This window comes from Cygnus olor, chromosome 1 (assembly GCF_009769625.2).
Source record: "Cygnus olor isolate bCygOlo1 chromosome 1, bCygOlo1.pri.v2, whole genome shotgun sequence".
Lineage (NCBI taxonomy): Eukaryota > Metazoa > Chordata > Aves > Anseriformes > Anatidae > Cygnus > Cygnus olor.
The window spans coordinates 115,822,026-115,842,642 of record NC_049169.1 but is presented as its reverse complement, the minus strand read 5'-3'; the positions used below and the strand labels follow the sequence as shown (position 1 = coordinate 115,842,642).

The 20,617-nt window shown below is 42.0% G+C and overlaps 1 protein-coding gene across 1 annotated transcript in view; it reads right to left on the bottom strand.

The window, feature by feature from the left end:
* Positions 1–330: 330 nt before the first annotated feature.
* The window catches only part of UBASH3A (ubiquitin associated and SH3 domain containing A), a 28,688-nt gene continuing 8,401 nt past the window's right edge, over positions 331–20,617 (bottom strand). The window contains exons 5-14 of the mRNA XM_040545388.1: positions 20,070–20,239; positions 19,003–19,211; positions 17,993–18,119; positions 15,976–16,084; positions 14,539–14,661; positions 13,742–13,834; positions 12,387–12,531; positions 10,092–10,198; positions 9,492–9,598; positions 331–8,586 (exon numbers count right to left, since the gene is read on the bottom strand). Of these exons, the coding sequence (XP_040401322.1) occupies positions 8,449–8,586; positions 9,492–9,598; positions 10,092–10,198; positions 12,387–12,531; positions 13,742–13,834; positions 14,539–14,661; positions 15,976–16,084; positions 17,993–18,119; positions 19,003–19,211; positions 20,070–20,239 (1,328 nt within the window). The 3' untranslated portion in view covers positions 331–8,448. The remainder of the gene's footprint in view (positions 8,587–9,491; positions 9,599–10,091; positions 10,199–12,386; positions 12,532–13,741; positions 13,835–14,538; positions 14,662–15,975; positions 16,085–17,992; positions 18,120–19,002; positions 19,212–20,069; positions 20,240–20,617) is intronic.

Genomic DNA, 20,617 nt, shown 5'->3' with positions numbered 1-20,617 from the left:
CTATATGCAGTAGACGTATTTTTCCTCTTCTGCAGGTGAAAGAAGCTGCTCTGAAACATTGTTTTCCTGATAATGTGCAAACAATACCTTAATTGTTACCAGATGCATCTTTGTGACTTTAATTTTCTTTCTCATACTTGTGAGACTATTGGTATGAATGCTGATGGGTCTGGAGCCTGAGGTAGAGAGCTGCCAGCCTGCAGCAGTTTGCTTTTGAAGTGAAATAACTGGCTTTGGCCTGATTGTGGTAAGAGATGTCGAACCAATATTACTGAAACAGGGCTTACTTTTTTTTTTTGTTTAATTATTATTTTTATTTTTATTCAGGAAATAAAATCTATTCCAAAAGTTTAGGGGAAAAGAGGAAAACATTTTCTCTACAACTCACTTCAGCAAAGATATACCCAGAAGTTTAAGTTAGTGATTAAAATGGATTAATAGAAAGTGGAGATAAGGAGAAGAATTATATGAAAAAAATAGTTTATTACTTCTTCCCACATTTTTTCTCCTATCAGACATGTCATAGTGAGAAATTTCCCAGGCAATCTTTTCCTTTGTATCTTACATGCCTTTTTTTATTTTTATTTTTCCTAGTCACACCAGTGGACTTCAGTGAGCAAAGATATGTGCTTTGGCAAAAAGAAATGATGCATTTCCATTATTCCAGTAGCATGATCAAAGCAAACTTGGCTTGGTAATGTTGTTGGTCTTTTTATAAGAAAACTACAAATCATTAGTTTACTAGCTGTTTATTCACCATATTCTACTGTAAATTTGGGAAATATCCTCACAACGTATTATTCCGTTGTCCTAATGGACAATGTCTATTCCTTTAATTTCTTCTGATTTACTTTCATTTTAAGGTAATCTTCAAGATGAGTTGATTCTTGTTTGATTTATGAAATTACCTTTTTCTCTACAGTATCCAGTACTGTACTGTTTGTTAGTACACGAGTGACCTCCAGTGGCATAGCAGCAAAAAGTACATCCTTTCTGGAATACAATTGAGGACAGTTAAGAACATTTGGAAGCCTCTGTGTTAGGAAGTGCTCCAGAGAACATGGTTTGCTCCTTTTGGAAACCACCGGTGCTTTTGTAGGAGGAGACAATTCATTTCACTGTAACTTACAGAGGATAATTTGTAAATTAGTGAATAGCAGTTCTTTCATCACTATCTTGGATAGAGAGGAACCCCCACCAAAAGCTGTTGCACTGAGGTGTGCAAGCCCCTCTCATCCATCTGTCTCTTCACTTTTCAGTAATGAAGACTTTTAAATAGCATCAGAATAGTCATATTTGAAACCTCTTCCTGAATTAAAAAAAAAAAAAAAAAAAAAGGCTGAATGCTAGGATATTACATTGAACTTAAGGTTTTGAAGTTTTCCATTCAGCTTTTTGTCCCTAGATTACCATTCTAGTGTCTGAACAATTTTCTCCAAAGGTGGCACAAGGGTTCTTTGAAAATATTACGCCATTTTAACCTACGCATCTAATGTTGGTTTAGATGCCCAAATTTTGCCTTTAAATCAATGGCATGTAAGCCAATGTGAGTTTTAGGTTAAAAGTGCTCTCCCAAATCCAAAGCTGTTTATGAAAAGATGGTGCTTAGAATATCTGTGCTCCACATATCTTAGAAAAACCATCAGAAAACCCTGTCATATTTGTCTTGCAGAGCTACATCTTCCCCAGAGATGGGACTCTTTCCACAGTGAGCAAGGAAGCTGGTCAAGATAGTTCATTGCAGCTAAAGAAAGCACCTGGGGGTCTCAAGTTCTTGATAAATCCATGCATATCTACTTCCACCTGAAAGTGCAAATGTTTTAAAAACCCTCAGAGAGATGTCTATTTTACATTTACAGATGATAAGGGAAAAAAGACCTGTTTGAGCTGTTGCATTTTTCCTCTTTCATCCACATCATCCTAAGGGAATTTAAGCCATTTTCCAGAGCGCTATGATCTATGCATGCAAGTTGTAGGAAACATCCCTTTTGCCTAATTTTATGAATCCTTGCTTTCTTTATATTTGTGAGGCTGCAGGAGGAAAAACTTGCAATATATAGGTCTTTTCTCTCTTAAAAAGCCTTCACATACAGTGGAACACAAGTGCACATCTTTCCTCTTTTCTAGGAAGTCTTTGTTTTCCCCTTCCATTTTGAACGCAAATTTATTTATTTATTTATTTATTTATTTATTTATTGACTGGCTGTGTACTTTTCAAACATGTTCAGCCTGGAGACTTTTACCAAATGAGAAATAATGTCAGAAATCACATGTTAGGGATCTTTCTTATAAGCCCCCTTTTAAGTATTGAAAGGCTGCAACAGCTTCCATACATATACATCCCAAAAGGCCACGTACTCTTGAAAGGGTCTTTGAAAACTTGCCTTGTTCAGACAGTAGGCTCAGCAAAGAGTTTATCTGTAACATGTTTCCCTAAGAGATGGAGCAGTGCATGGCTAGTCTTTGTAAAGGAATGCATTGCACATATTGCCGTGCTCTTATATTCGCCAAGCACAGCCCAGTGCTTTGCAGGTAATAGCTAAGGGTCACAAAGTTGTAGCCACATTAGCACACTGCTGTGCCTGAGATAATTAATACCATTATCAACTAAGGTCAAAAATATCAGTGTTATTCTAAGCTGAGAATGCCTCACCATGTGTGGCGTGGATATAAAGATCTCTGCACGAATCACTGCTGAGCCATGTGGGCAAGTGAAGAGTGAAACTACAGCAAGGAAGGAGGTGTTTTGCATTTCAGCACAGATGACTGCAGAGTCTAAAATTTTATTGTGTATATAAAATGGGAAGCAAAGCTGTAAAAGAGATTTGCAGGCTCATTCCTTATTCTTCCATCCGGCATACACAGTGTGGCTCCATTCATGAAGGAGAGCAATTGCTTGTGATTCATTTGCCAACCCACACAATCACAGAGATTTTCACTGGCAGAGGTATTTCCACAAATGACTCTTTAGAGGTTTCTAAAATAACAGCCACTCTCATACGCTGAACAGTTTCTGCACCATCCTCAAGTACGGTGGCGTATCAGATGATGTTCAGCTGAACACCACAGCGCAGAGTAAATTAACTTCTGACACAAGTTCTGTGGGACCCCATTTCTTAAGTACATCCAGCTTGCTATTTTTTTTTTTTTTTGTAAAGACTGATGCTTGGGCAAGCTTATTACGAACAAGCTGGTACTTGATAATAGTTTATATTGCATGTAGTTTCCATTCTGCATATTCTTTATTCGGCTTTCAAGCCCACCAGTGGCAAGAGAAACCTGACAAAACAGCTGGGAAATGATGTCTTAGCATCAAACAAATTTAGGTTCAAATGAGCTTTAAAAGACAGAAATAAGGTCCTTGTATTTTAAATGTGTTCCGTCAAAACTGAATTAGTGAATTTGCATAAACAGATTTGCAGCAGAAATCGCTGCTGTGAGTTAGAAAACATACGTATGTTGGTAGCATCTCTATTTGCTTTTCCCCTCCAATGGTATCCGAACACCAAAGTGCTACAGATTTAAGCCTCTGTTTTCCAAACACTTAATTATACAAGTAGTTCCATTAAGGAGGCACCTTCAGGTGGATCAGGTTGAATGTTTTTAGCATCATGGTCTTGTTTTAATTCTCTGTGTCCTTAGAGTTAGGAGATGCTGTGCCCTAAGTTTCCCCACCAAAAGGAAAGAAAAGGAAGCTCAGAAAGATGCCATCTGGAGGTTTTGCACAGTCTTTCTTTGAAGGAGTAGGCAGAGGCCATGTCTGCACAGCACTACTGACTTCACATTACAAGAGATTCCTAAGAACCAGGGTGTTATGATCTATTCATAGCTTTTAAGTGTCTTTTCAATTTGTCATCTGCACTGTTCTGCTCCTGCTTAGCTGGGGACACAGATTTGAGAGTTAATGTTAAAAAGCAGACCAGCCAACCTCCGTTGAATGCAGACAGTGATATTGATGGTTGATCCCCCTTTGGTCAATACAGACGATTAAGTAAAAAGAGTCAGAATATTGAAAACAGATTGGCAGGATCACAAAAAGGTGTGATAACATCTGTTTCAGCAGACATGGCCTTGCAGATGGGTTACTAGTCTGTAGTGTCCCAATTGCAGAAATGGAAGAGAAGAGGGAAATAGAAAATTTCTGCTGCCACAAGAAGCTGAAGCCACTTTTGAACATAGCAGGCTGCTGGGAATTTGCTTTCCAAATAGACTCCATGGGAACCTGGGCTTAGGCAGAGGAGGAGGCTGCAAGACCCACTGGGAGGGTAAGGTGCAAGAAGTGGGGGAAACAGCAAAAGCTGTGAATCCAAGACTAATCACAAAGTTTCTCAGTCTTCACAGAGAAATTGTTTTGGCATTGTGATTATAGACAAGGAAATTGCTGAATGGTCCTAAACATGGTGTTAAAATCAAAAGGCCCAGAGTGCTCTCTGAATCCTTCATGAGAAGTATCAGATCTCCCCAAAAAGCTGGACTGTAAAATGCAATGATTCACTAACTCCTTCCAATGCACCACAGTACAATCTTCTGCTTGTTCAAATATTTCATGCTGTTCTCATATTCCAAGAGGCGTGAACATTTTAATTTGTAATCATCCATTAAAGAAAGTGCTATAGATCAAGACCCCATCAAGCAATAACTACTGTTCTGAGCCAGCAGATTTACACATTTGCCTTGTACTATTAAAAATGCTGGCACAAGGCTTTGGAAAAATCAGGAGCAAAACAGCCACAGATTTGTTTTTTCTCTTGCTTTCCAGAAGAACTGGACTCGAGTGTCTCTTCATGTTGTTCTGCTTAAAAGTAGGCACAAACTTACTAAATGAAAAATTTCTGTGTTATTGTCCCATCAAGGAGTATGGGAGGAGTGTTAAACTGAGTGCTAAAAATCAGAAAATGTGTCCCCCACATCCTTCAATCACACCTGAAGATCCTATTAGGCAAGTAAGTTTGAGGTTTTGTTTTCCCACAAGGTGTCACCATAGATTAACTTCACTATAGGTCTTTATCAAAAGAATTTACATTTTCAGTTTTTAAGACATAAGTGAAACGTTCGAATTCTCTAGGTAGTACTAAAAGTATCTATTAAAGTACATAACTTTGTAATGAAATAGCACCAAGTAAAGAAAATTACACTGGAGTAAAATAATATCTAATTTTGAAGCTGCATACATGTCAAAAAAAATGAAAAGGAATTTCCCATTTCTTTTGCTTACTTCAAAAATAACTTCAAAGCTTCCAACGTCATTTTCTTCATTTTACCCGTGTTCAGCAATTTAATTCATATTATGTACACATCCCATCAGGAATTCTCTCTCCCTGCTAAATTTTTGCAACTAAGAATCCTCATATGTTAAAGATATAATTTCAGCTCTGATCCTACTGAGATACAGTTTTAATTGCTTGCTATTTCTGTTCAGTTAATTTGGATGGTAGAAACTGAGAAGTTTTCACAAGTTAAAGAGTATTTTGTGACAAAGTATTTCTCCTCACCTGCTCAGCATTGCAGCGTGTGCATTAGAAACCACCACAAGAGAAATATTTAAGTACCCAAACCCTCTTTCCAACATACGCTGAGGTTTAATTCACTGCATTCACTGGAGTTAAATTCATTGGAGTGCATGTCTAGTGGGAAAAAAAATAACAAAAACATTGTGGGATTTTGGTTCAAGTGTCTTAGCAATCTTCCCAGCAAGCGTGTTTAGTTTGCAAGGGTAGTGGTGGTGCTCTGGGGGCCCTTTGATAGCATGCCAAGATTGGGTAAGGTGGTTGAATCCTTCCTCCTCATCCTCACCTGTAAGAAAGGTCCTGTCAAGCAGCCTGCACACACTTATTTTGGATAGGAGCTTAACATCAAGAGGACTAAGGTGCGACAAACTAGCTTTTAGGAATGATATTTCTGCAGGTGGATAGGAGTGAAAACACAAAGTGATGTGTTTCCTTGTTATGCTGTACACAGTGGCAGCAGAGTAGGAGAGCTGTTCAAAGCAACAAGAAGACACTGGTTTTGCAGGTCACTGATCACAATGGAACCACACTGGAAATGCATCTGATGCTCTTGGATGAAGGGAGAGGTGTTTTGTGTTTTATCGTTTTAAAGGAAGACAGATTCTTAACCAGAATGGTATCTGCAGCTCAGTTGAGGATTAATGTCTGAGGTATTATGAAAAGAAAAAAAAAGAAGAAAAAAAAAAGCTTATTTCTAAGAAGAAAGGGAATGTTTCTCATGCCACTTTGTACCCAGCAGGCAGGCACATCATGCCCAAGCAGGTTGCAGCCCTCACTCACCTCTCCGATCTGCTGCTCCTGGCTCTGTCCCTGGGTGGGCAGTGTGCCATCACGCCCTGCTCTCACCAGGTGTCATTTCAGCAGCAAGGCTTCTCCCTTGCCATGTGAACTGAGAGCTCCGCTGTCACTCCTGCCTGTCCCTATCCTCACCCAGGCTCTTTCTTGGCTCTGACCAGCAATGGTGGCCAGGCCACCAAGTGCAAGGCCTCTCCCCTTACACGATGCACAGGCACGTGTCCCACAGGAGAAGAAAGACACTGCCTGTGATCTGCTTGCATTTCTTCTTACACAGGGAGGAGGGATTGTCCCAAGGTTAGAGCAGCTGGAAAGGCCAAAAGCAAACAGGTTTAAGCCTGGGATACAAGATGCAGAGTCCTTCAGTTATCTCTTTGGGGACAAAAGGGAATTTGTCAGAGGTGAGGGATGACAGTACCATCAACTATAAAATATGCAGCCGCTCCCATCTGTTCAAACAGAGCCAGGTTCCCATCCAGAGGCTGTATTTGGAACAAAAGCTCAACCCAGAAACCCACACCAATGCCTTCACACACCTGGTGCCACATGTGCCCCAGTCGGAGCCCCAGGGACCATCCCTCACGTTGGGGCTTCAGTCTGTGGTGGTAGCTCTGGCCTTGCACCTCATCCAATGACATTTGTCCTATGGCTTGCAATCACTTGGTGAAATCAGAGCAAATCACACCAAAAGCAACATTATTTACAGAGAAGAAGACCCCACGGGAGTACTGCAAGATGGGAGCTGACACCTCAGTTGAAATGGAGCTGGAAGCTCCAGGGAGCGACATGCCCAGGGCCAGGTCCTTGCCCCATGCCACCCCCACTCCCCTGTCATACCCTTAGCAGTTAGAAAAGCAGGAGTCCAAGCACCCTCGCCAGATCTGGGAAGTCAAAACAGAACATTTCAGGTGCAGGTCTGAGACAGATCTCCATGCCCACCAGTAAAGGTGCTTGTTGGATGCCCTGCTGTCTGCATGCTGGGTGGGCTTTGCTGCATGCCCTTAGGCTAAAGGCACACAGGCAAAGAGGTGTCAAGAAGGTGCAGGGAGAAAAAGAATGATAATGAGATTTTTTTTTTTTTTTTTTAGTCATGCTAAGAAAGAAAGTGAAACTTCCATTTTTCTCCTCTCTTTGAAAGAAACATTTGTGCTTTCCCAGAGGTAGTTATCCAAAACGATCATTTAGAAAGGAAACCTGACTCTATGGCAAGATATGTTCCTGTTTGTGCATAAAATTTTGGGGCTACACTTCCTTAAGCAAACCAACAACCAAGAGAAGAGCTACAGAGACCTGTCAGACGACCGGTTTGGCAGCTGTGTCACCATTTATATAATTTGGCACAGAACAGCACAAAGCAAAGCTCTTGTCCTGCAAGTGCCATCTCAGGAAGCATTCAGCAGTTAGAGTTGCTCACGTCAAGGTTTTGTCACCAGTACAGTAATGCAGGGCATCTTTCTTTGCCCCAGCAACAGTAAAGCAATCAGTTCAGTTTTCTCCAAAGGAAATTGTTTAGTCCCTTTTGCAATATGGATCACTGTGGAATCACTGAGCAGGGGAGCTGTTGTGGTAGAAAATGAACCTCCTTTGTAGAAGAGGTAAATAAATTGTCACTATAGTATGTCCCCTCCTCCTGTGCTCTTGCAGAACTGGAGGAGTCAACAGGAAACCAAGTGGCTTTAGGTAGAGATGATCTCCTCTTTGGGTAGGAGATGGCTTTTTTTCAGTCCCAATTTCTCTGCTCGTCTGAAAATATCCAAATAACAAAAGCAATTCTTACCAGCTGTATTTTGGTCTTGGAAAATGCAACAATGTCAAATTTAGTGCCTTTAGCAGTAGATTTTATAATCAGGTAGTTCTGTATGTATTAAATGTTGCACGTGGTACCTTCAGAAAAGGTTAAAAAGTACTTTCTTCACCAGCAGAAGAGTCATCGCTCTCTTGTATGCCAGTTCCATGATTCCTTTTCTCAGTCACTGAAGCAAAAGCAAAATTTAGGCACCAAACTCAGAAGTGTTTTCTGTGCTTTGACTACTTAGAGAGGGCAATTTCCATCCACTGTAACTTTTCTGGATGAATTGCTGGACTGTGCTGAACCAGAAGCCGTCTTCACCTCATTTTTAATGGCTGCAAGGACAGAGCTGGCTTTCTAATCTTCCACGATACCATTTCTCCAGTTGAATGCTGCATTTGCTCCATGAGTTAATGTCTTTACTGGGGGATTAACCATTTGCCATTTGTTCCCCTCTTTGAGCTCTTCACAGAAACACATGCCTAGCGAAGGGATCTAGGGAAGAAGGACACAAGCAGGAGTTACCAGCATGGCCATTGCTTTGACACAAAGGAGGCATTGTAGCAGAACAGAAGAGCAGATCCTGAGACCATTCTGGGAACAGATATTGGGACATTTTGCTGCTTCCGAAACAAACTGAAAACAGACTGGAGGCCTGTGGTGCAATAGCTGAGCCTGTGTCATCACCCTGCACTCATGCTTGGATTTGAAGATCAAGATGTGTTCACTCCTCATGCTTTGACAGCGGGTGGTAAAAATATATCTAACAACTGAATTCTCCTGTCGGTAATACCAAGGCAGATGGTAAAGAAAACGGGGGTGAAAAAATCTGCCACTGGTGCTAATGCACAAATAAAACAAACAAAAAACCTCTGCGACAAAGTCTCAAGTGCAGGCCTCACTTGTGAAGCTGGCAGAAAACCCTCCTCCACTTCATTCTGTAGCTGAGCACTTAAGCTGTGAACTTGAAGTGACCCAAAAACATACAACTTTGAGTGAGTCACTGAATATAGCTGCAGTTCACACTCACAAGACCAGAGGGAGGAGAAGAAAGGCTCTTAGCCCTGCTTTTATATCAAGGAGGCTTGTGCCAGAGGGAGAAGTTTCCACATGTGCCTCTCACGTGGAGGTGTTACCTGGCACTGACTTCCCATGGGAGATGGATGAAAATCTCCTCTGAAGAGTTAGCCACTAGGAACATGCTGTTCAACAGGACAAAGTGCTTCTCTTGACCATCAGTGCTGTGCTAAAACTACATGAGATTCCCTTTGTACGGAGAAAGCTAGTGTTATTGGTATTGGCATGCAGTTATACACGTGCCTCGCTGCATAAGAAAGCTCCATATTAAAAGTACAGCAACACAAAGAGAAAGCTTCAAGCTGAATGAAAAGGCTTCTCACCTTTCGGACCACCTGGGCAAAGTCGCTGCTGTCTTTGGCAGGGAGCCCTATCAGAGGTCGGGTGAAAGATGCCAAGGAGGAGCCATGGCCCACGATGAGGATGACACCTGGTACGCCACAGTAAGCAAAGAAAAGTAGTAAGGGGGTTGCAGCACTGTCAGGTTGCCATGCTGATGGCGTAAGGTTGTTTTGGGGCTGTTTGACTTTGCAGGCATCTTTGGCAACGTGGCAAGGTGTACTGTGCTGGTCAGAAAAAGTCTAACGTGTTGTAGACATGCCAGCTAGTGAGAAAATGCATTTCCTAACAGATCTCCAGAAAAAATAGATTATCTTATGCTGAACTGCATCCTGATGTAGAATGACCATGCAAAGTATATACTCTTGCAATTTAGCAGTCTTCTGTTTAATTTTCCTTTTTTTCCCTATCCCATAAACTGAATCTATTTTGATTTAGTATAGATGAGGCCAAGAACTACAAGTCTACCTTGAACTTTGTGCAATACAAACTACCCATGATAAACGTGTTTCTGTTGGCAAATCTCTGCCTGTTCCTGGTATTGAAAGTGTCTAATAGAATATACAAAGATCTGAAACCTTTACCTTTGTTGGGGCAAGCAGTGACGATCTGTTTTATAGCTGCAGAGCTTCTGCTTACATAGTCTTCATAACTTTCTGATGGCACCAGAGAAGAGAGTGGTATGTTGCTTCTAACAATAAAATCACAAATGTATGTTAATCTAGATGAATACTTGGGCACTGTTAGCACTACTGAATGAGTATATTAGAGAAGAAGCACTTCGTTAAAAGAATCTGGGTTTATCCACTGACTTGGCTGGCATGCTGATACCTCAGCTTGCATTAGCTTCCCCCACAATAATTTACATTAAATCTCACACCTTGTAGTGCATAAAGCACCAGATGCGGGGAAAACTGTGCTTTAATTAAACCTGTAGTTTACAGTGGATGCTGTTAAAAATTTCATGCCTAAGAAAAGCTTGTGCTTTGAGCAGTTCTGTTGGTAAGGACCACTGTCCCTGTGTGGGTGCAGGCACACGGAGTGGTCCAGCTCCAGCCATCCTGACTGGGTTCAAACCAAGATGCTGATGACATGAACGCTGCCAAGAGCTGGTCCCTCAGTGTTAGCCTCCTTAGTAAGCAAATCAAACCAAAATCAACAATGGACAAGGCATATCAATATCAGCTGGACAAATGCATAGTAAAGGCTCTCACTGCTAGAATTAAAAAATAGTATGTTTCCAAGGATGTAAATCACAATGCACCATGCCTAAGTATAACACCATGTTAGAAACATGATAAACACCACGTATCCTGCCCAGACACATCCCAAGGCCCCTCAGCAGCCTCCATGACCCCAGCTGTGTCCATCCTTGGGAGGAGGGGGAAGAGCCTGCGGTGTCCTGATGCGTGGTGGCCAGTGGTGCCAAGGGTAGGCAGCTGGGAAGGCCAAATTCCTGGTGGTGAGAGGCCCTGCTGGCCTTCCAGGGTGTTCATTTCTTTCTACAAACAACTGCCCCACCGATTTGATAGTCTCCTTATTCAGTGAATAGGCAGGAGTGAGATTAGATTAATATATTGTCGTAGGGCTTGGTATTGTAGTGTACTTTTACAGGTGAGTCCTCAGTACATTCCGTCAGCACAAACTGCAGAACTAGAAAATAAGTGGTAAAACCAGGTGGCAGGCTCCTACTATATTGTTAATCATAACTAATATTAATTCTGGCCAGGTTAAGTCCACTGACAGGGAACAACCCAAGACTTGACCCAACTGATTGCTGTCCCTTGCAGTGGTTGAGCATGGTAAAGCCACCCCCTGAAACCCGAGGATTTTGAACCCTGTATGTGACAGGAAAAAAGCAGCACAATATGTGCAATTTTACAGCTCATCTGCTCTGTTTTTGCCTGGACCTGAGTGAGCTGCAAGGGGCCTGAAGGCTGCAGTTAGCACTGCTTCAGAGCTTTCCTCTGCAATTTCTACTGCTCTACAGTTGCACCCTTTGCTCTGTGGAAGTTTGAGGCAATTGATTATGTATTGAAAAAAATAGGGAAAATGGTCTGTTGGTGGTAAAATACACCATAATGTACATTGACACAAGAAAATTAAGAATTTTATTCCATTATGCAATTTCAAATGAAGATGCTCACTTAATTGCAAGATACACATTAAGAGCTGAGAAGTTTCCTTTCTTATACTTGTGAGAAAACCCAGACACGAACTTTTATTAGCTGAGCAATTTCCTGGAGCGGGCTGCGCACTGCACGTACGGAGCAGCCTGAGTGAGAGCAGGGCGCGGAGCTGGGCTGAACTGGAGGCTGATCATTTCCTGCTCCACTGTGGTTTGTGAGTGCTCAGCGGTGGCATCACTCCCCTCCCCGAGCTGTGGGGGCCCCAAAAAATCCTTTCTGAGCACAGTGTTTCTCTTTGAGCAAGTCAAAACATAACACTCCCCTCCCCAACAGAATGTGGCATGAACACTCATTGTAGTGAAGCGCTGTTATCCTGCCTGCCCCCAAAACCAGGAGGACAGCTGGCTTGTGTTGGAGTCATCCCTCTCAACTCAGTGGTAGAATTGAAGGTGACATCAGAGCAGGGCTTATCCCATACACAAACAGCAGATGTGTGCCTGAGAGCCTGCTCGTTGTTATGTGTGCACATGCTACATGCCTGTGTGACTCCATGTTAGAGCAGCAAAGTTGATTCTTGCCATAAGACCTCAAACAGCGTATCTTACTATGAGAACAGATCATGCAGGCTTGAAATTGATTAGCGTGACCCATTTTTTGCAATGTCCATAATGGTTTATGGCATATGAAGCAACGAGGAGGTACCTCAGGAGAAAAAGAGCCAGCTCTATCAGCTAGACAAGGAGCAGTTACCTGTAACTTGTATCTATTTTGTAGGAGGCCTCTGTCAGTTCTGTTAGAGTCATGAAGTTGGGAATCCCTTTGCTTGCTTCCCACTTGGTCCATTCAAATAGTCCTGGTTCCACCCTGATTTTGATTTTTTGGTCTAATTTAAGCCCTGAAAAAAAAAAAAGAAGTCTTCCTTAAAAAGAGAAAGGTATACTCAAAGTGTTACATTTGGGCAGCACATTCTGCCTTCTTTGCTGTGATATTTTTGTTACTAAAATTAATTACTTATTGTTGAACAAAAGAGGATCGTGTTGTTCAAGTGAAATCAACATATTCTTGTCTGACAGATGCTAAGGCACCAAAATTTCTTACATTATTGTTATTCCTGGAGCTCTATTGTAAGGACCTCCAAGGTACAGAAGAGAACAGAAAAAAAAAAATCTCAACAATGCTGCAATCTGAATAAACTTTTTAAAGGATTTTTTAAAAAAATCCTTTTTTATATAACATTTTGCTTAGTGAACCTCTTTGGGGCAATAATTCATCCTACAGTGTCAGAAATTGAATTCTCATTTAAAAAGATGCATTCTTCTGTTCATTATTCTCAAGAGAGGTTACTGAGTGGCATGAGTTCCCAGAAGAAATGCACACTTACTGATGTATAGATGATGATCTGTGAACCTTTAACAGACCTATTGAAGGGGAGAGGTGAGGAAAAGGGAAGAAGAAGAGAAGCAGAGGGAATGGGAGAGGAGGAAGGACAGAGGTTCTAAAATATGAAGGAAGTATCATAGAATCATAAAATCATTTAGGTTGGAAAAGACCTCTAAGATTACCAAGTCCAACCATTAACCTAGAACTGCCAAGTCTACACTAAACCATGTCCCTAAACAAGTAAAATCATTTGGCTTGCAAAGGCAAACTTTTTGAGGAGAATGCCATGTTCCCTGATTCAAATAGGTATACTTCAGAGCACTGGGAACATTTGCTTTTTAGCTCAGAAAGTTTCCTGAAAGAGCTGCCAGTGGTAATTTGATTTGTGGCTCCTAGTGCTGACTTCAACCTGTTGTGAAATGCGTCCATTTCACATAACATCAGAGTCCATTTATGTGAAATGCCTCCATTTCATATAACATCAGTTTAAAGAGAGAGGGTTAGAGTTAATAGGATAGAGCTCTTCAGATCATACACCTGGCAGCAGGTTTATTGCTGCCTATATTACCAGCCAGAAAAAAAGCCTTGTCTTCCCTGATTAAATACGACATTAAATAAACACAGAGCTGTACATCTTCTCAATTGCTCATCCTAGAGACTTCAAAGAAGTTTGACAAAGACATTCTCACAGTGGCGAAAGCATGCGATCAGATTTTCTGCCTTACCCTGAAGCACGAGATGGGCTGTCTGTACGCAGCGGAGGGCAGGTGACGAGTAGATGTAGCTGACTGCCACCTCCTGGTCCAGCAGAGCTTCCCCTGGTGGGAACAGCAATGTGAGGTGCTCTTTTACAAATCGTCATAGATGAGAAACTGCTGCAAAATATTTTCTGCAAAAAACAGCTGGGACCAAGCATAGGAAGGACAATTACAGCAGATGCACTCCAAACATGCAAATAGCAGTTAGGTATTTGGCGGTCTCCTTGTATCTGAACCATCAGAGATAAGCACTTGCACCAGATTTCTTTGTCAAAGTCAGGCATGCAAGCTCAGGGAGCAGAAACAACTTCGTCTGGTGAGTGAACTGAGTCAGACTAACCCATATCAGCCACCTGGCAGTTATCTGTGATGAGATGACCACAATCTGCTGACCATGAAGCTGTGTCCTCCAGCCAGCCCCTTCACTCAGTGACAACTAAGACGTTAGTCCCTTGCAGACTTGAAGCAGGACACAGCTAGTGCTGCAGTTTCTTTCTTTTAAATTTCTTTGCCAGGAACTAGCAGTCTGAATCTCCAAGATGAGCAACCAGCCTTGTTATTTTATTATTCTACTAGCCTCATTTTACTATTCAACAAGATCTTGCAGCGGTTGCCCATCAAGAAGATGGCAAAAAAGAAGATGTTACCAAAAGGAGTGCTGCTAGGAAGTATTTCTGCTACAAAGCCAATATGAGCTTTGTCAGATGATAAAAAAGCCTGCTTCCCAAAACCTTACATTTGCTTTCAGATATTATCCACCTTACCTATAAGTCTTGACTGGAAAATACCACAGCAAGATAAAGGAGGATCTTGCTCAAAATGCTTCATGCTGTCTTTCCGTTTTGGTAGGGTGGGAGGAAAGTTGAGGTCTGCTCTGTAGTATTTTCCTGAAACGAGGTGGAACATTTTACTGTGGTATGAGGGAGGCAGCAGCTGTACATACAGTCTGCATTTCGTTGTAATGGCTCTATTTCTTTTGAATTCTCAGCCCAGAGTTACACCTCTGCTGGCAAATAGAACAGGCCGGGGCCCCTTCTCTGGCCACGAGGGCAAATGATGCAGCAGGGCACCTGCCTGAAGAGCTAATCTCCCTTCCCTCTACCTCCAACACCCACACTGAACACTGAGAATGGGTCCTGGTCTTTGCTCTCTCCAAAACTTGCCGAGAATCTGGGGGTGAGGGGAAGTTGCCATCAACCAAGACCATGCCGAGGAGAGAGCTAATAGCCAAGTGATGTGGGGGATCATGGGTCAGGGCCTGAACTTTAATGCATACAGGATCAGTTCAGCAGTACGGACATAGCGTCTCACTGATGAAAACCCCCAGAGACTACTATTACCTTAAAGAGAACATGTTTTAAGGTCACAACACTGACTTGGGAAACCACCTGTCCTAACAAAAGAGCACCTCTTATGCAAGCTCTGAAGGAGATAAAGAAGGGAGTGGAGAAGAAAGAGGACAAGAAGTCATGAGAGTCATGAGAATTTGGCTTTGTGGGACCCAAATGAAAAAAAAATCCACTATCAATATTCTTTTGCCATTGCCAAAAACATTTCCATTGAAGAAAAATGAAACCAATGAATCGATTTTGAAGCTGGAAGGTACTGGCCTCATTATCTAGTATGAGTTTCACACATATAATATAGACGATCTCCAGCATAATGAAGGAGTCTGTCAACATAAAGTTTCCTTCTGAACAACCCCTCCTTCTTGTTCCCCTTCTTCCTCCCAATACATACTTCCCTGCTCTAGGTTGGTTTTCTCCACCACAAACATTTTTTTGACAGCGACAGAGAGAGTGCCAGGAAATTCAACTTTTCATTTAGTTCTGTGTTGATGTGTCATTTCCACCATGGTTTGCTCTTGCTCTTCCTCTGCAAGTTTGGCTAGGGATGTACTGTATCAACAGATCATTGACACTGAGTCGAGCACAGAAATGTGAAGGGATCTGATAAACACCACATGGTTCAACTGAGTGATTAGTGGTAGAGATTTCATGCTCTGTGCATCCCCCAGTGAGACATATGAATCAGTAGGACATTATGAAATACAGGTCAAAGCCATGTTGTGCCTGGCTGTGCAATGTTAGTCACTCTTTTGCGTCAGCATTTACATCCACACCTAGGAGACTGAAATTTTGTACCCATTACTCGGTAAATTTAGTTCAGATTTGCTAAGATCCTCCCATTATCTTACTCACCATCTGCAGTTAAGCACTGTTGAAGCCAAGATTTCCCAAAGACCTGATCAACTCTTTCCCCATGGCGCATCACCAGCACACCTCTTCGCAGAGTGGCATTCTGAGAAAGCTGTATAAAAATTGCTTTCTGTTACATTATATATAACCTGCATGAAAAGTCTGGATTCCTGGATGCTGCCCAACAGGGCAAGGAACAGCAGTGCTGTCCTAAGAGGTTTATAACAAACACAGAAAGGGGAGAGAATGGAATTGTTAAAACATACTTTTTTATGAAAATAGTAACCCTGACTGGCTCTCTGTTGAAGGCAAATGAAGAATATCCCTGATCTTCATGTTAGGTTTTAACTCTCTGTTTACACTAGTGGAAGGTAGTGCTGCTAAATCTTTTAATTCCAGTGTGGGAAGGGATTATAATTCTAGTTTATATTGTGTAGTTGGTATAAACAAAAGAGGGAAATTAGCTAAGTGGTTTAAGTGTTTCCTTTCCTACTGAAAATACCAGTTTCACACTTTTCTGACAGCGTGTGGTCAAGTTAGCAGTGAACCCAGATCTCCTGTAAGGCCACATTTCTCCTCAGTGCGCATGGAACTACAATTACATTCTAATTGTTTTGGGGTTAGTTTACAATGAACATAGATAGAGATTTAAAGATAAAGAGGAACAGCTCAAAGGCTTTAAATCTTTTTCAACAGCAACCCCTCGCAGCATTACTGCTGCAACACAGAGTTTAGTGATGTGTATCTTCATTAGCAGAGAAGGGAATTCTTAAGAAGTGGTATGAGATATATGTATCTTGCTAAACACTACTGCATTTCTGCCATAAGGCACTAATCAACCGCCATGAGGTCAGAGTTTAAAACTAAGGTTTTGTGGTCTTTCTTTTTCTGTTTGGGGGGAGCTCAGAGGCTGGGGAAGCTCCTAGACTGAAGACGTGCACATCTGCAAAAAGTGTTCCTCAGGCAAAGCAGTGCCTCTGCCACAGATCTGAGATAAGGGGGCCAAGAGCACTCGAGAGCTGGTGGGAGGACGTGGCTCTTGCAGAAGTGTCTGTCTAACAGCCGTATGCACAGTTGTCCTGGGGGTCCCCAGGATGGAAGTTCCCTCAGGGTGCTCTCAAGTTTCTCTGACATTAACACAAAGGAACCTGGGCTTATCCTCCAGCACGGGGAGAACACTCTCAGCAGGACCAGCAAGACCAAAGAGGTCTCTGCAGCATGTCAGGAAAGGTCTGTGATGGAAAGGACTGTCTTGGCCACCCTGAAAGTCAGAGCTAATAAGGCAGTGTAGCAGCAAACATGCTGTAGGGAAAAGCCAGAGTTCCTCTCGATTTTGCTCTTCCTACCAGGAACTGTTTGGGAAACCTGGGAAAAGTTGATACATCAGCTTTGAAATTGGGACAAAAACATAATCCCAGTGCTGCTAACTTGTTCAGGTAGCTGTTCTTTCTACAGGTCTGTGCAGTTATTTGCATTAGCTATGTACCTAAAACATTAAAGAAGATGAAACATTTACATGTGCTAAGTGTATCCATGAGTACATAAACCACCAGCGTGCCATCTGTAGAATTTGGGCATAAAAGTAACAATGAGCAATGAGCCTGATACTGCTCTAGTTACTCTGCAATGAAACCATTTGAAAGACAGGGGAAGATGTGTCTGCACCTTACTTGTCAGTCTTGTCACCATACCTCTGCACAGCCTGTGTTGTGCATCTGTGCACAGAAAATTCGTGTGCTGGGCTACTATGGCAGCAACAGAGTTTTATGAAAGAAGGCAATGGTAATACCACATTGTATATACTACAAAATGTATATGAGATATTATAATGTACAGTGTGAGTGTATGCATATTTAATTTAATTTTTAATTTTAAATTTGCAATATTATATATATGTATTACAACATGATATGAAAATATTAAGGAGAACCAGGAAGATACTATTAAATTTTATAAATGGCTTTACTTAATAGCATATCTGCACAACTACATGGCAAAGATAAGAAAAAAAAAAAATTACCTGAAGTGAAAGAATATTGGTTACACTCCTTGATGTAACAGGATTATGGACCTCTCCGTTCAGCTTTACATTAGGTTCATTTGCAGATTGGGTGACAAATTTTGAACCTGGTACAAAAGGATATTCCCTGTAGAAAAGGCAGAAGCAACACACACAAATACACACACAAACAAACATATGGGCACACACAAAAAAAAAAGAAGGGATTTTTAAGTCACAGTTTTGTCCACAGGCATGACAGCCACAATGCATATTCCGCTCAATATTTTTCACAGACATGCATTCTAGATTACCACTTTGCTCTTGAGTTATAGTCTGTCTGGTAAAAATGCGGCTAAAATAATAAAAACTGTTGGCATGTATTGGGTGTAACCCTTCTGAAGTGTGAGCTTCAAGCAGGAAACACTACCTGTTCACCTCCTCTCTGCCTCTGAGAGCTCAGCAAGGACCGCACCTACACCTCCTGCTCCGAAAAACTAGCTCTAATCTACAAGTAGCATCAGCCACGCTGTCAGCTGCAGAGCAAAGTGCAGGAAGCCAGGCAGATGCCTGCTGATACAGGTTGAATTGAGAAGGCAAGGGTGGGAGCATGGTGGTAGAGTAACATTCGCGTGGTTTCATTTCAAGTTAGCTTTGCAACCTCTTGAAAAGATGTGAAAGAAGAAAGAAAAAAAAAAAAAGAAAGCTGGAAGCCATGCTGAAGGCCCAGTCTACTCCAAAGAATGTGGACTTTTAAAATTCATTAGGATATTCAGGTTATCCGAGAGCAGACAGAGGCCATCCTTTGAGCAGCTGGACTCTGGGTTTCCATGGGTGCATGTCCTATCCCTTTCCGTTCAGAAATCTCATCTTCCCAACCAGACCCTGAGGACCCCCTCTGCTATCCCCATTCCACCCCACCTCCAGCTCTCTCCTGGCAGCCCACAGCTGGCAGTGAGGAGGAGACCCAGCTACACAAAGCAAGCAGCACCCATGAAGCCCCAGCACCTGTGGAGAGGATCGCAACCAACCTGTGCTTAACCCATGTGTCTGACTCATTGGCTCTCTCTGTGTAGTTTTCAGGAAGAAAACCCCTGCAGCCGGTACGGTGCGAGGTCCCGATGACCCAGCCTTCGCTGACATCGGACTGCTGCGTTGGGTCGACGTAGATGAAGTCCCCGGCATTCATCATGAGCTCGTCAATGTTCTGGGGCTTGTACTGGAAGAGGGCCCTCAGCGTCTGGGGAAGGACAGAGCTGGGTCAGGGTGGAGCTGGCTGTTGCAGGGGTGGCAGCAAATGGGGGATATGTGCTCAACCCTTCACTGGACACAGCCGCCAGCACCATTTCCTGTGCTGCAGCTTGCTCTTTCAGCAGATACATAAAAATGCGTATGGAGTGCGTGTAAAAATAGGCACTTGGTATTCATAAAATTGCTTTTTTCCTGTAACTAGTATAGGCTTATTTGAAAGCAGGCATAGCAAAATCTTTATCAGCTATTTTGGGGATTATTTGCAGCTCTCCTGAGTGTGACCAAAACCCAATATGAGACTTGAAATAAAACGAAACACTGATCTGATTGAAAAATACCAACGGTTTATCATTCCGTAGTTTAAATTTGGAAATGAAAACCAGAAAAATATTGACTATTTTTAACTTGGAGTCTGTTAAGCCGAAGATCATCAGGGACAACTGTGCCCTGCTCATGGTACAACAATCAAGAAAACTAATTCTGCTGAATAAAATTTTACTGCAGAGCTGTGATCTGACAAATCCTAGCAACTGTTCAAAAGTCATCACTTCCAGTCTCTTTTTTTTTCTCATAACTAATTGTAAGATGAGTTCTTCTGCTGGAGTTTGGAATTAGATCTTGCTGACATGCAGGTCAAGCAGGTAACCATAAACATATCTCCTACAGACTCAAGAGTACAGTTTTTCAGTCCAAAGAAGTACTTGAAACAACCATGCATTTTGAAGGACTGTACTGTGCATGTACTGACTTCTTCATGGAAAAAGAAAAAAAAAAAACAAAAACAAAATAAGTGTAGGAAATATTCTAACCACAGACTCGGAAAATTAAATAAATCTGATGACAGTACCTGGTAATGCACAAAACGCATGTCTCTTGAATAGAGAGCTGCTACCCACTGGCAGGTCTCCCCCGGGTTAATGCATTTGGCTAGTTGCTCCAAAGTCTTCTGGTGGTGAGGACAGAACTTGTGAGCCAAGGTAAGGTGGAGCTGCTTTAGGCAGGGCTTCACATGGCAATCTAGGAATAAAGCAATCAGCTTCATATCACAACACAGAAGTAAAGGAAAGCTCCTCTTCTTGTTTTATCCTACATGCTTTGTATTATACAGGAAATATCTTAGTAATTAGTAGTAGAGTAGATCGTAATTTTACTGAATCATTGTTTTGTTGGATGTCATGGGTTTAATAATGCCAAAATAAATCAGAAATCTGGACTGGATTTGCCCCTTAGCTTCAGCTGTGAGAAAAAAAGAAAAGAAAACAAAACAAAACAAAATGTCTGATTTCCTTTCCCAGTCTAAGATGTATCAAATTCTGTTCTCCCAGACCAAGCTATTCTGGGGCATCATCCCTTCAGTCTCCACTGAAGATGCAGTTTCTCAGTGTTGTTTGGAAA